The 14,261-nt window shown below is 35.8% G+C and overlaps 1 protein-coding gene across 1 annotated transcript in view; it reads right to left on the reverse strand.

The window, feature by feature from the left end:
- The window catches only part of IFT140 (intraflagellar transport 140), a gene marked incomplete at its 3' end in the record, with an annotated part of 79,553 nt that overhangs the window by 54,354 nt on the left and 10,938 nt on the right, over window positions 1-14,261 (reverse strand). Inside the window, exons 6-13 of the mRNA XM_085315667.1 lie at window positions 11,294-11,469; window positions 10,149-10,240; window positions 8,898-9,004; window positions 7,981-8,129; window positions 3,745-3,948; window positions 3,308-3,380; window positions 2,491-2,582; window positions 1,292-1,419 (exon numbers count right to left, since the gene is read on the reverse strand). Coding sequence (XP_085171793.1) covers window positions 1,292-1,419; window positions 2,491-2,582; window positions 3,308-3,380; window positions 3,745-3,948; window positions 7,981-8,129; window positions 8,898-9,004; window positions 10,149-10,240; window positions 11,294-11,469 — 1,021 coding nt within the window. The remainder of the gene's footprint in view (window positions 1-1,291; window positions 1,420-2,490; window positions 2,583-3,307; window positions 3,381-3,744; window positions 3,949-7,980; window positions 8,130-8,897; window positions 9,005-10,148; window positions 10,241-11,293; window positions 11,470-14,261) is intronic.

The following is a 14,261-nucleotide window of genomic DNA, read 5'->3' on the forward strand; positions in this document are numbered from 1 at the left end:
GAAATTGAGCAGTAGGATGAAAATAGAAGATAGGCTGTCACATAAAAGCTGTGTGTGTGTAAATACACTCTGGAGCAAAAGTAAGTCATTGCCACAGGGGGGTATTTACATCATTTAACTGTTTAGTTTCTTATAGTACACAATTTCCAAATGATTGCATCATTCACACACACTTTTTTTCATATCTCAAAATAATCCCTCCACTGCTGTATGTACAAAACCAGTAACTATTTAGTACGAAAAGGAAAAATCTTGTGAATCAATAGATGACGACAAAGAGCAGTGACCGTATATTAAATCCATATGATCCTATGTAAAAAATTTTTGATTCTGTAAAAATAACATTCTTGGGTTACCTGTTTAGACCTCTCATTTAGTCTAAGTTAACTATGYTACCTTTAAAATTAAAGACAACATTATAGTCATCATTTGGGAAGGAGTGTTTTCATGACCTGCCATGAAAATTTAACGTTAYATGCAAGAATTAAGCTCATTTCTTTCACTGTCAAACATCACAGTCAATCCAATACAGCTAGTTACAAGCTGCCCAAATCCAGTGTATTCAAATTGTGTCCTATGCTAATGATTATCCAAATGAGATAAGCTAGAGTTTAGCACTCCACTCACGAGAGCACATAAGAAAGGACAGGCCCGATTTTACTCTCAAGTTTCTTCAGGTTTTTAAACAYGCCTTGGTCACTAGCAGATACATTTCTGAAAAAAAAGTCATGTYGGGAATATGTCTTTTTCATGCCATAGCTGTTTGTCAGTATGGAAACACACAATATAAKTTGAACTAAGTTAAGCAAACCCATTACCTAACTTAAACAAGAGCTTAATCTCAGAAGAGTAGAAACAGATTTTAAGAAGTTGGGTCTCAAATCTTGTCATAAATCAACAAACCTGGATTCACTGATCCTGTGGAGGAAACGAACTGAGGAACTGTGGACACACTATTCTTTTTGTTTAGGTTATCAGCAGAAACATGTGACATCCTTGCCTTGATCTTCTAAAACTTCTCCACCCACTCTCAGATACACATAAACATGCCCCATAATATATATATTTTTTAATTATTGCTATTACATTACTYATTCCATGGTTTGTCTAATAATTCTGTGGCTCTTCCCTTGCTTTAGGGAAAGGCCATCAGTTCATATAGGCTCCATGTACTGTCTTAAGATTCAGAGAGGCTATCGCTTTTCACCAGAACAAAAATAATTAAAAGTTTCCCCCTTACCACAAAAGGTACCCTCAATTATAAGCAGGTTTTCTAAAGCCTTATTAATACCTGCGAGAGAGATCAAAGATTTTAAAGTGAGCCAAATCTGTTCCCACAGCCAGGAAATTTCCACACACATCCAGGAGGCATGGATTCCCCTCTGCTTCCGAGAACACCAGCAGCTGTTTAACCGTGCCCTGAGGAGAAAGGCATAACACTAACTTTGGATATTCAATGTCTAATTAAGAGGGATTTATTTTGTCACTAAGTTAGCTAATCAGTTGCTGAACTTCTGTGTTAGCCAAATCATTATCAGCAAAATGAGTGAAACTATACATACAAATGCGTGCACACATACACACCATCTTACACAATGTTTCAACAAATGCAATCTGCATTTCAGGTCAAAAACCTGGATGTACAGCCTCCAAAAAGGCAAGGTTTAGAGGCACCCTTCTGTAAAGATCAGCTCTGTAACTTCTTCTAGCTAAAAAGGACACCTAAATACTGGTCCATATAGGTCTATTAATATGCGGCTGGCAAAATAAATAGATAAACTCACTCCTTACTGTGATAAATCCTACTCTTTCTTAAATAAAATATTTATTTCTTATAAATTTATTTCTTAAATAAAGATATATCATAGAACTCTAATAGATTTCTCTTTGATTCTCATGGACTGGCATAGGCTGCAACGTTTAAACAAAAGACTTGGCAGGAACACACTTCTAAACCAAACTTCTATGGAGTGTTTTCATTACCTTATAAAAATACTGTGTACATTCATTTTCCTGTTAATAATATATACATTCAATATGCATGCAATTTTGATCATCTTAAAAAGTCTGGTCCTTACTGAATTTTATTTTTTATTATAAATACTTACTAGTTAGACTGCAGTAGTACTTAAATAGGACAGACTTTTTAAAGAACAGAGAGTGTCAAAAATCTTTCAGCTGAAACCCTCAACACTTTTTCTGTCACAAAGGCAAAGTCAATAGATTTACACCTCCATTTAACTTTTAAGTTGCAAGTACAGCACACCTAAGCTTTGAAAGCAGTAAAGCATATTAGTTGATCTCAGCTTTATGGCCCTATTTTTATGTCATGACATTCTTGAATGATCATTATGGCTATCACTAAAAATAGGAAGAATGCGTTCCTTTTACCTCAGTTTGCTTAGCTAGGTCCACAGTCAGCAATCCTACTAAGCTAAGCAACCCCGAGATGCGTTATTCACCTCCTCTGTTCATCTCATCTTCCCTTACCTGCCAGGTGCGGACCTGGACCCGATTTGGCTCAACTGTGTACAGATTTTCTTCGTGCACGCACACAACTGGAGAGTCACAGAGGAAAGAGCCTGGAACAATCACAATAAAACCATCATTACAATAAACAGATGCAAAAGGAAGGAAGCAATTGTTGTCATGATTTACTTAAAAGACAAAAAGGAGACTTCTCCTCATATCATATTTTACGTAAGGACCTATCTGATAGGTTGGATCTGAGAACACCTTTCAAATCCAGACCTGACATCTGGACTGCGAAGAGCAGCCACGAGAACCTCGGTTTTGTCAAGGCACGTGCACAACTGGATGCCTTAGAAACTTTATGAACGAAGCACACGTTTAGTCTTCAAGTACCTCCAAAACTGGGCTGAAGCTGAACAGAGGTTACGTGGATATGTATTTTAATTTTATGCCTACAGACACACATATCTTCAGGTTTATCTCTGTTGCTGCACTGCTACCTCTGACCCATAGACAAGAACACCAGCATATTCTGAGGTCAACCTGTGTATTATATCCCAGCATACTTAGTGAATAAAGCGCAGATCTAGAAGCTGGTATTTGGGCACTGGTATTGTTGATGACTTGTTTAACTACTGACCTATATTTTTATACTCCAATCCTTCTATCCTGCAAAATGGCAATATGAAGACTAATTAGTGTTTATAAGTGCAAAGTGAAAAATATTATTATACTCTATCATCTATCATGAATGAAGGAAASATACAACTTTGCAGGAAGGCAACAATTTTAACATTCTTAATACTCCACTCTTTGCTCTGTTTGGAAGTCCTACCTGCATTTCTTAAGGTTACTCCTGAGCATTCAAAGACAGAAACTTGCTTCCCATTCCAGAATACAACAACATCCTAAAGCAACCAAAAAAAAAAGCATTTATACATCCAATTTCTTTTGGAAGAGGGTAACACAATGAGRCCTTCCACACAATAYCCACCTTTTCCTAGTTCATCTGCAYAGTGAGGTGGAAGGTTTCTGGTCACACAAATAGAAGTCAGTAACCAGAAAACTACTGATTCACTGTACTATCTGAAAATCAACTCCACTACTGTGTGATTGCTAGAGTCATAAAAATACTTTCCATCCATTTCACAAGAAATGGAGTTTCAGAGAAGAGTTATATTAAAGAGATACAGACTTTGGTCTCCATGTACTTAACTAGGCAAATATTTGTGCATATATACAGAAAGACCCACAACTGGGCTGGGAAGTAACCTTAGTAGTGAAGACTCCATTAACATTCATATCGACACGAAGACTGTGTGTGGCTCCAGTGCTGAAAAAAGTCACGTTAAACAGGTTGGGAGACACCTGTACAACAGCCACTTGTTGATTAAAATGAGATGACATGGCTTGCTCGCTGAGAATCACCACAGAGCTGATGTTGTTCACTGCCAGCAGGTTTCTTCTGGAGCCCCACTATAAACAGTGGAAAGAGCAAAGAAGGAGAAAAAAAACAGAAAAGAAAAAAAGAAAGAAAAAGAAAAAGCATTTAAGATTTTAAACAGTCACAGCAATGTCCCAAGATAGATAAACTGGAGTAGGGGGAAACAAACATAATATATCTAAATAAAACCATACTATCTAAATAAAACCAAGACAAATGGCTAGAACTGTTAGAGATTTGAAATATTACGCTAGTTATGCAGCTATTCAGACTCCCCTGGTCTACACAGAAGAGTGTTTTCATAAATTAAAGCCACTTTYCTTTCCTAAGATGCTATTTTACCACCTCATATTTAATACTGCAAGACAGAATCACATACGCAGAGGGATTARTAATGCTTTGATCGGTAAAATCAAGCTGCACACATAATTCCTTATTCACTTACTTTATTCTTTTTTGCAACTTTGTTAGCCCTTTCAGTCAAAAATGTAGCTCAAATTCTCTAGCAGATCTTACTGATCACCTGCATAAATAAAGGGGTCTCAAAGAACACTCCTCCCTTCTTGATGAATCCTCGTGTTCCAGCCAAGTTTATTTTATGATCGGTTTTATGAAGATTATTTTCCCCTTTTTTTATTTTCCATATACTACAGAGTTTATACTCTAGCAAGTTATTATTTACATTGCATAGTCTCCAAAAGAACCAGACCAGCTGCACTAGGTATATCACAAATCTCTAACAAAAAGGTGATTCTTGCCTGAAGAATTAACAATTACTCATTTAAGTAAGATGAAAACAAAGATTTCTGGATCAATTATTGACCTGCTGACCACTCTAGATTCTGAATTAGGAACAACAGCATATATGATTTAGGATCATAAACTATTTTTAAAATTATATTTTAAGATTGAAAAATATCACCTACAAAAAGCCACTTTAAAAACAGAGATTTCAAAATTTGATGGGAGAAAGGTGTAATCTGCCTCTGATGTAGTTTGCAAAGATACAGGTTTTAAGACGCAGCTGATGAGTTCTCTCTATATTATTACAGAGAGCAGTTAATAGTCCCACTTTAATTCTTTCTTTCCATATTCATAGGTAAATAAGCATGTCTGATATTTTTCATGCTTATTCTTATCAAAGGAYAATTCTTTTCAGAAAGCATTGCGGGCAACCAGTTGACTACACATGAACTCCTCTTGCATACCAGGTTATCCAAACTCTAGACTGGAAGCTATAAGGGAAGTGCAAAGCCTGAACTCACATACGCCACYGATAGCACTCCCTGGTAAGTGGCACTCCTAGTTCAAGCCTCATATCGCTTAACATCATTGCACAGATTCTGCATGGAACCTGGGCCAGGAAACAGGCAGAGGGTTATTTTTCTTGTTGTTGGTTTTATTTTTTGGATTTTCTTTTAAGATCTACCAGAGACCATTCACACATTCTTCCAAATAGGCTAGATAAATTAYAAAGTTTCTAAGAGCTGTAGAAAAATCTTCTGAGGTCCTAAAACATCCCTGTTCCTATACAACTAACAAGCTCTATAAATTTTAGGGATATGTGAAGTCTCCAAGGTCTCTGTTTCCCTCGAARTTATTTAAGTTTCATATTAACTCTCAGATTTGAAAGTTTTTTAATCACAAATGCAGACATATTGATACTTCTGTGGTTATACTCTTCCACTAACATTGATTTAAACAGTTGTATTTGGAAATATTTTATTTTATTCAAAGGTGCCATCTGAGAAATAAAGTTAATTTGCATGGCTTGTTGTTTGTTTTTTAAAAGAGCATTTACTTACAATTAACAGCAGYTAGAGTACTATACTGCACAGCAGATGAGCTAGAGTGCATTTCCCCATCATTTCTCTTAAGAAGCCACTAAACCAGGGTAAAAAAAAACGATTAGCTTGGCAAGAAACCAAATGAAGATATTGACACTCTGATTTTGCAATAGTATGTGGCTGTTCCAAGATTTTTGTGGAAGCACAGGAATAGCCCTTTACAGGAATTACCAAAAGACTCCATGTGTGACAATTCTGAAAACCACTTACAGAATGCTTTTACCTGTAAAGATTAGCATTACAAAATACCCCTGGAGTAGCTGTAATTAAAATTAGCTTTATCAAATGAGATAAAAATGCAGCGATTGTTGAYGATAGAATAAACAAAAGCATTGCCAAACTAACAAACATTGGGAACAAGGTGCTATTTCTGGACGGCACTCCATATCCTGTTATCTGGAAAATATTTGAACGGTCAAGCTGACATAAACATCTATATCTCTTCCTCTCCCTCAACTTATTTGCAGATGTATGATATGCTAATTGCACACACTATTTCCTATATCCTGGGCCTTTTGTTACGGGAGCATCTTAACAAAAGATTTGGGTTACTGACTTCAAYAGCATTTCCTAGCCTTACGCTTTAATTTAGAAAGTAGGACTCTGATATACTCCCTCACTATGCTCCTACCTAGAGCAAGCAAATGCCATTGCTTTTTAMATACTTTCCATTCTAATATGAAACCAGAATAGAAGAAAACATAAAATCATTTTCTCTTGCAAGGCACTAGATACATTTATTTGATTTTCATTCCTCCCCCAAAACAAGKGGTATTGTCCTCACGTATTAAGCACAGCAACAGAATAATCTAAGTTATAACAGCAATCCTAAAAAACCCAGACAAAACTTTAGATTAGTGAACAACAAACAAACAAAATGAAAAACCCTGGAGAATTTAGAAGAAAGCTTTGTTTACCTTTCAGGAGAATGGTAGGTGGTCAAGAAAGCTAATTTGTTGTTAATGTACAATATTTTCAAACTTAAATTTTTTGACTGTAGTGCTCATTTCATTTCTTTTGTATATAGCAAAAAAATAGTAAGTAAGTGCGGAAAGATAGTATTTATGTTTAAGCCCACAATAAATCATTGACAATAATTCAAAGTGCTGAATCCTGCAGCTTAATGGAGAATGGATTAAAAACTAATAAATCTCATAATACAATACATTGTTATAACCTTCAGCATTAAAAATACTGTGAAGAGTAGTAAAAATATTTTAAAATGTTTGTTTTGCAAATTTGTTAGACAAAATCTATTATCCACATAGTTTGACACTAATGTCACRGAAAAAAACTATTTAGTAAACAAAGCATCACTCACTTCCTAATTTTGAAAAAGAAAAAGGCATCTGAAAAAAATCATTTTGCATGCAAAAATATAGTGTGTCCTTCTAGAGAATATATCTTTTCACCTGAAGTATATCTGGTTGTAAATAAGTATTTTTATTGTTGTAACTACCAATAAGAGCAAACTTTTTATGAAAAAAAAGTGACTAAWACCAAGGAAATTATCTGAGATTAAAATCATTTATTTAAATCCAATTTTCCTTCTTGTTGTTTTAATAAGCTTACATAAACTTGGCTTCTGATAACCTATCTTTGCCAGAAAACAATTTCAGGGGGCTCCCAGGCAGAGATCTATTTGCATTTCAGAGCTTTATGTTACTGACCATTTTAAGCCTGCCTGTAACAGACTAGCTACAAACATGTAATTCTTCTGCCCATTTCAATTTTGAAAGTTATTCAAGGGTTAGAAAAAAGGTAGCTGTTGCAGCATACATATCCATCYGAACAGCTATTCTGCTGTGAGTGAAAAAAAACGTTTAAGTGCTTTAACTGTTGCACATGGATCGACGCCAAGACAGATTTCTGCAAACATATCAGGCTATTTCCAGACATAAGTCATAACATTTGTTTTCAGGTTAAGGCTTTCTGTATGTTCCAGTACAAGAATTTATTACTTAGCAATTGGAGAAATTAGAGGTTTTATTTGAGGTCCTTAATGTAGATGGGAGGAGGGGCAAAAAGTCATAGAAATCTCTATAAACTCAACTCCTAAATTTATCAATGATTTCCCATGTAATGTTGGGGGCATTGGCCTCTTTGCCGGTGTACATATCTCTATGACAGCAATTATAGTGGTTTTATTTCACAAAGATGATATAGTCATTTAAAGCTTACGAAGTCCTACTAAAATGAAAAAATTTCTTGTCTTACCTTTATCTGAGTGATATTTCCGTCAAGTTCTGTCGGTGCCTGGAGCTTCCATCTGTCCTTGCCTTCCAAAGTCCCGATGCTCTGACTGGATACTGATGCTTTCTTCCACATAGCTATTCTCCCTTTGTTTGTACCAGCAGCTAAAAGACCTGCCATTCACAAATCTTTTAGTCATTTCATTTCAAATGGAAAAATGAACAAACATTATACAAAGTAACAGGCAGCCAAACTCTGTTTTTGAGGTATTCACAAGCTGCCTTCTGGCAGTTTTCACTTYTTTGCCTTGCCTGCAAATCAGCATTCTAGTCCTGAACTCTTCTGGGGAGATAACAGGAGAAGTTTCACATAGTAAGACCCACTTCCTAAGCTACCAGATGAAGTTCTCTTTTAATCATGTCAGACAATGATTTCATATTCACCATTTATTTTGAATAGTTCTGTTTGGAGTACAAGCCACTACTGAAAACAATTCTAACAGACCCTGGCCATGTCTGGATTAGCAAGCTCTCAGGACTAACTGTAGCAAGAAGCAATCTGTTAAGGATTTGATGCACATGTTGTGTGCATTTGGAGAGCTCTACTTTGGACTAGTTCTAGCATGGGCTTGTAGACTGAATGTCCCTTCCTGGTTGGAGTGCATTAGGTGGACTCCTGGGGCACATCTTCCAGTCCAGAGCCATCAAAGGTGAATCACATTTGTATGCTTGAAGTTATCATCAAGGTAACTCCACGCTGCAAAACAACATGTAGCGAGTATTCAACTCCTTCATTGCCCCACGAAAAAGGATATTCCTCATCTGAACTAAAACACTGCTGAAATATATCCTCAAGAACAAAATAAATATCTAAAATTACTACAGGGCACTAAAGACTGATACTTTGACAAGGTTTAGGAACCAAAAGTCACAGTTTCTCACCTTTTGCACTGCAGTAGGAAACACAGTTAATGCATTCTCCTGCCTCAAAGCCAAATTGCACATCTGGGAAGAGCACATAGTTCTCACCTCGCTCCAAATCCCAGAACCTAAAGCACAGAAAACAAGAGAGTTTTAACAATGCTTTTCCTTCCAGGTGTCTTGCTAAACACAGTCAATAGGATGCTATACATGGCATTAATTTGCTGTTTCCAGAATGCCTGGATCATTTAATTTTTAAAATGAAATTGTCAGCAGCTTCCTCTGGAATGTGAATTTCTTAACAATCTCCTTCCTTTTCCTTTGACTTCTTATTCTACAAGATGTATTGTGATACTCTCCTATGAAGGAAGGAGTCAGAAACAAACCCAGTGGGGTTTTTTGGTTTTTGTTTTTGAAAGAAATAAGACTTAGCTATAATTTACCTTCCTACTCATGTTTCCTTTTTTTTTTTTTTTTTTTAACGGATATTCCCTGTCTCAATCACTGCTAGTAGCCCTTTGGATACCAGATGCATTTTGTTGAACTAGATATTGTTATCAAACGTATTCCTTGTCAATGATTGGTCTTTATCACATTCTCCTAAAAATAACCAGAGGATTCAATGTGATAATAGCAAATAGAGGCTCAAAAAAGTGAGTCACTGGTGTTAACGGACAGTCTCTGGTGTCTTCCTCCAAAAAAGAGTTAGGGGAAACGTGTACTCATAGCACAGTTAGAAAACTAAAAGGTTTTGCATATACTTAAGAAAATGCAAAAAGATAAAACCTACAGAACACGGTAACATTGCAGACCACCAAGTGACATATTTGTTTTAAGGAATTAGGAATAAGAATGACCTAAATACTTATGTTGYATTACAGTGATAGAGAGACATCCTGACGAGCAGGACACTTTTTTCCTGTGGCTGATGCTATGACTGTCGTAAGTCTCAGAGAGTAAGAGTGGAAAGAACAATGAAGTGACTATCTTTTCTATGCATAAAATCAAGGGATCTATTTTCAGAAAGAAATGGATGAAGGTACAAGTTTGGGTAGTATTGGCAGATAAAAATACCTTGAGAAAAAGGAAAACATACAGAATTAAGTTTTTCCTCAAGAAAATAGATTTTTCATTCTCTTACTTTGAGAAACAGAATGAGAAAATAACGTAAACTACATTTTCAGTAAAAATTTTTAGTCCACTGCAGACCATAAATCTTTTAACTGGCATTTTTCTTGGACAGTAAGAACTGCTTTAAAACAAGATTCTTACCTGAGGACTGTCTCACCTTCTGCTGTAACAATAAGACTATGGTCTATTAAAATGATGTCTGCAGAATGGCCTGTCTTCCCACTCAGCTTYACCTGTTAACCAKAAATAAATAAATAAAAGAAAATAACAGAAAGTAGGAGGAACATATTGACAGACTATAGATATCCAAACTGCCTGGTGTGGCTGCAATGTTAAAATGTAAGAATTGCTAAATCTGTCAGATAGTTCAGACCAACAGTTTCCCTCAGACAACAACCACCACTGAATGAATGAGGTGTACATGTATAAAAGTAATACAAGAAACGTTGGCAAGCAACAGTTTTTGAAATATTACACACCAGCTCTTACTTCTAGTCAAAAATAAGTACTGATTAATAAAAAGCAGACACTCCGGTAATACRCAAGTGTCTAATCTTTTTTGATTTTAGAAAAAAAAATTAGAAAAATTAGAGTTTTTTCAAAGCAGTGTTCTCCAACAGTGCAGTGCTTTATTTACATACTGGGTCAAGATGACTACTGATTTTGGATGAAGTCAGTTTGCCATTTGTCCCTTCACAGTCATTTCTGTGCCATTCCATTACTATTTGTGGGTTGCTACTTTTTAAAAAGTCTTTCTAGTCTTTGCAAGTCTGAAGAACACTGATAAAGCAAGAACAAAACCTCTTTTCAGACTTGCAAAGACAACATCACTAAAAGGAGTAGGTACTGCTCCTACTAACCTGAAAGAGAAGGCAGCTCTGAATGACTGATGATAATAAATCTAAGTATACTATCAGCCATTTATCCACAAAACTTTTTAATTAAACATTTGATGATACTGGAATCATAGATAGATCTGAAGAGAATCAACTTTCAGTTCTCTAATTCACTAAGACTGGGTAAATAAAGATTAAAGAAGATTAATATAGCATCAAAATGAAAGCAGCTAAGAAAAATCAGGAAGGCAAGATGAAAACCATCTTTCCAAGTTCAGCAATACATCTTTTATTCTGTGTCTTAATATATTTGTTTATCAAGGTATTTATCTGAGATGGAAAAATAAGAGTTGATTCCTTTCTGAGCAAAAAAAAGTGATAACCAAAAAAACGTAACAAATACTTAAAAAGATTAAGCATTTCAACTTTATCTTGTAGCCTGATTCTTACCTTCATGAGCTCTTCTGCCTCTCCTTCAAGAGTAATTGTATGCAAGGACAACATCAGGTTCTCTGTTATTACCACTAAAACATCTCTTTTCTCCATGAACAGAAGCTTTTGCACAGGACTGTCGATGGACAATAGATGGCTTGTCTTTCCTTTCTCATTCACATAATGCACAAACCCTGTAGTACACATAAAGCAGTTACACAGTTCTTAGTTAATGGTCACAAAAATCAAAGTTGTTTCCTTCTRCTTTAATAAAGCATCCCTCAACTACTGAAACAACAGTAACCACACTTCTTTTGTCCCCTAATTTGCCTCAGGACAAAAGCTGTACAATAGCTGACCAGAGGAACAAATTAAAATTTATTCTCTTTTTCTCCTCTTCATTGGAAAGCCCTACTTTTAAAACAAAAGTAAACTCTCTGTGTAAGKGTGCACGTATGTGAAAGGCTCAGTGATGGCTTCTGAAATCCTCCAGTATTAACAATAATATGTGGAAGAGGGATGATAGCTAAGAATTGGTACAATTTATAGTAGTGTTTAGATTATAGAGGYCCATGGATATGCAGCTTTTCATTGCTCAAAAATAGCCCAGCATACACACTAAATGCAGCTTTTCTACATGAATTTCAGAAGAAACTAGGTATACTATAAATGAGTAAAAGAAAGCAGACAGTATAGTGTCTAGTAACACTGACAATGTAGTATATAGCATGGCAACTACAACACGTATYAACATTAAAGAAGTCATCATCATTTGGTTAAATTGTAGCGATATATAAATCATACACAGATCTCTACCTAGTAAAAAACAATAGAATATAGGACTTTCCAAATGGTATTACTGAAATCACATAAACAAATGAGGTCATGGAAGTCTGAGACATCTAATACCACACATACACCACTCCTTAGCAAATCATGACACTATTTGAATGTGGCATTTCAAACTGGTGTAAATCAAAAAATCCCTACAAAATCAAATAATTTCCCTAAAAAGCTGAAGTAGAAAAATACAAATGTGCAAGAATGAACATTAAGAATTTTATGCTGAAATTGTACCTAGGAGGTAATACGATGTACCTAATTAAAAAGGATGTTTCAATTTCCAAAACATTTGCAAATACCTTATCAACATCTACATTCCAACTATATAAAAAAAAAAAAGTAAATTCCTAACCTGCCCGCTCCTGTACTTTTTCATTTTCTCCCTGAAATAAAACTCGGAGTAGATTATCTTCACTCTTTTCTCTTCTTAAATATAGCTGTCCAATGCAGCATCCTCTACAGCATCATAATTTTTCTAYTGTAGTAATGCTTTGCACTAATCTGTCATCTACAGGACATCAGAGCCGCTTACAAACAGCACGCTTCACACCACCTTCGCAAGACAGAACGGAGCRGATCCCTGCAGCTACCCTGCAGCGTTCAACACAGCCACTGCTAGGGCACAGCAGTGCTAGATACAGGATTGGGGCCTAAGGTTAGTTTGATGTAGCCCCCACAGGAAGCCTCATTAATCTTGACAGATGCTTTGTTTGCACAGAGCTCTTTTAGAATCCATGCTTTAGACAGGAAATAAAGAATACTGYATCGAATTGAAACCATGGGGAAAAGGTAGGTAGGCAGGATGTAAGTAACACAATTCTAATATGACCAAGATACCAGTGTGACTATTGTTACTCTTTTAAAAGTTTTACAAGATCTTAGGGTCAAGATCAAGTGGTCAATCCCTTAATTTTGTTTGCCATCTGAAGCTGGGTCCTGAGTTATCTTTTTACGCTTGGATATTACCATACAAAGAGCACTAGGCACTGCATAGGTAAGAGTACTCASTATTTTCAAGCTGCTTATACAGTCAGGAAAAGGCTTGCAGCTTTCTAAGTAACTTAAAAGACTAATCTCAGAAGTTAACAAAGCCTGAGCAGTTGATATTAAGCAAATTCTGAGCAAAAAACTGAGATTTTGAAGACAAAAAGCAGCAGAAAKTGGATAGTGTTTAGGCCCATCTGCTTTAGCAGATGCTCCGTGATCTTTAGTCAAATCTCTATTGAGCTATTTAAAAAAATGGAGTAAGAATTTTTTAATGCATTAGACAAAAATAAATAAAAATTTTGCTTGTTTTAGATTTATTGAATGAATTTGGTCTGAGAATGCTGATTGTAGARGTAATTTTTAAGTTACCTTTAAACTCTCTGAAAATAACAACTGATTCTAAAATTAAGACAAATAACTAGATTAGGACATGAGTGCAAAATATATATGCTCAATCAGCTAAAACAATGAGATCATTCCAAACAACATGGAAATATAATTTGACTGAAATTTGAAGTTCAGACAGGAGGCCCCAACTTCAAAGAAAATGTAAAGGACACCCACTTGCAGGCTACTGTGTCTGTCCCTAGATGGTGCTGTGCATCACCATAACGGTTGTTCTGCAAATGACGGTCTAACACACAGCTATTCAAAGATTCGTTTCTGGTAGAGTTGTTTCAGAAGTGCTCTGTATGACTTTTATATTTAAATRGTTCGTGTTTGGCAAAGGGGCTTGTACCTCATCAACCACATGAAGGTATAGTCCACTCTTCTGYAAAATAAACACCCAGCCACACAACTCTGGTAATCAATGCAAAGCTGTATGGGTCTCATTTTGGCTAATGTAAACATTGAATCATGCTGTAATTGAGTTGTGGAACTAACATAGCTTAAATGGACTTCTAGAATTGTTAACACTTGATTTGAGAGGATTATATACTCAAATTACCTACCACAAACATACTCATCAGAATACTTGTCACACACATTCTGGCTCTCATCCCAACAGGTAATGGGTTAGAGGGAGACAAAAGGCAACACCAGGAAAAACAGAGTAGGAAAAAAATTAGCTGAGAATAAATTAATAACCAGAAGAGAAAAAAAATAAGAGGAGGAGGCATATGCCGGAGAAAGAGAAAGGATTTAAGAAGAAAAC

Source organism: Rhea americana, unplaced genomic scaffold, assembly GCF_003343005.1.
Source record: "Rhea americana isolate MKP2758 unplaced genomic scaffold, rheAme1 scaffold_433, whole genome shotgun sequence".
Taxonomy (NCBI): Eukaryota; Metazoa; Chordata; class Aves; order Rheiformes; family Rheidae; genus Rhea; species Rhea americana.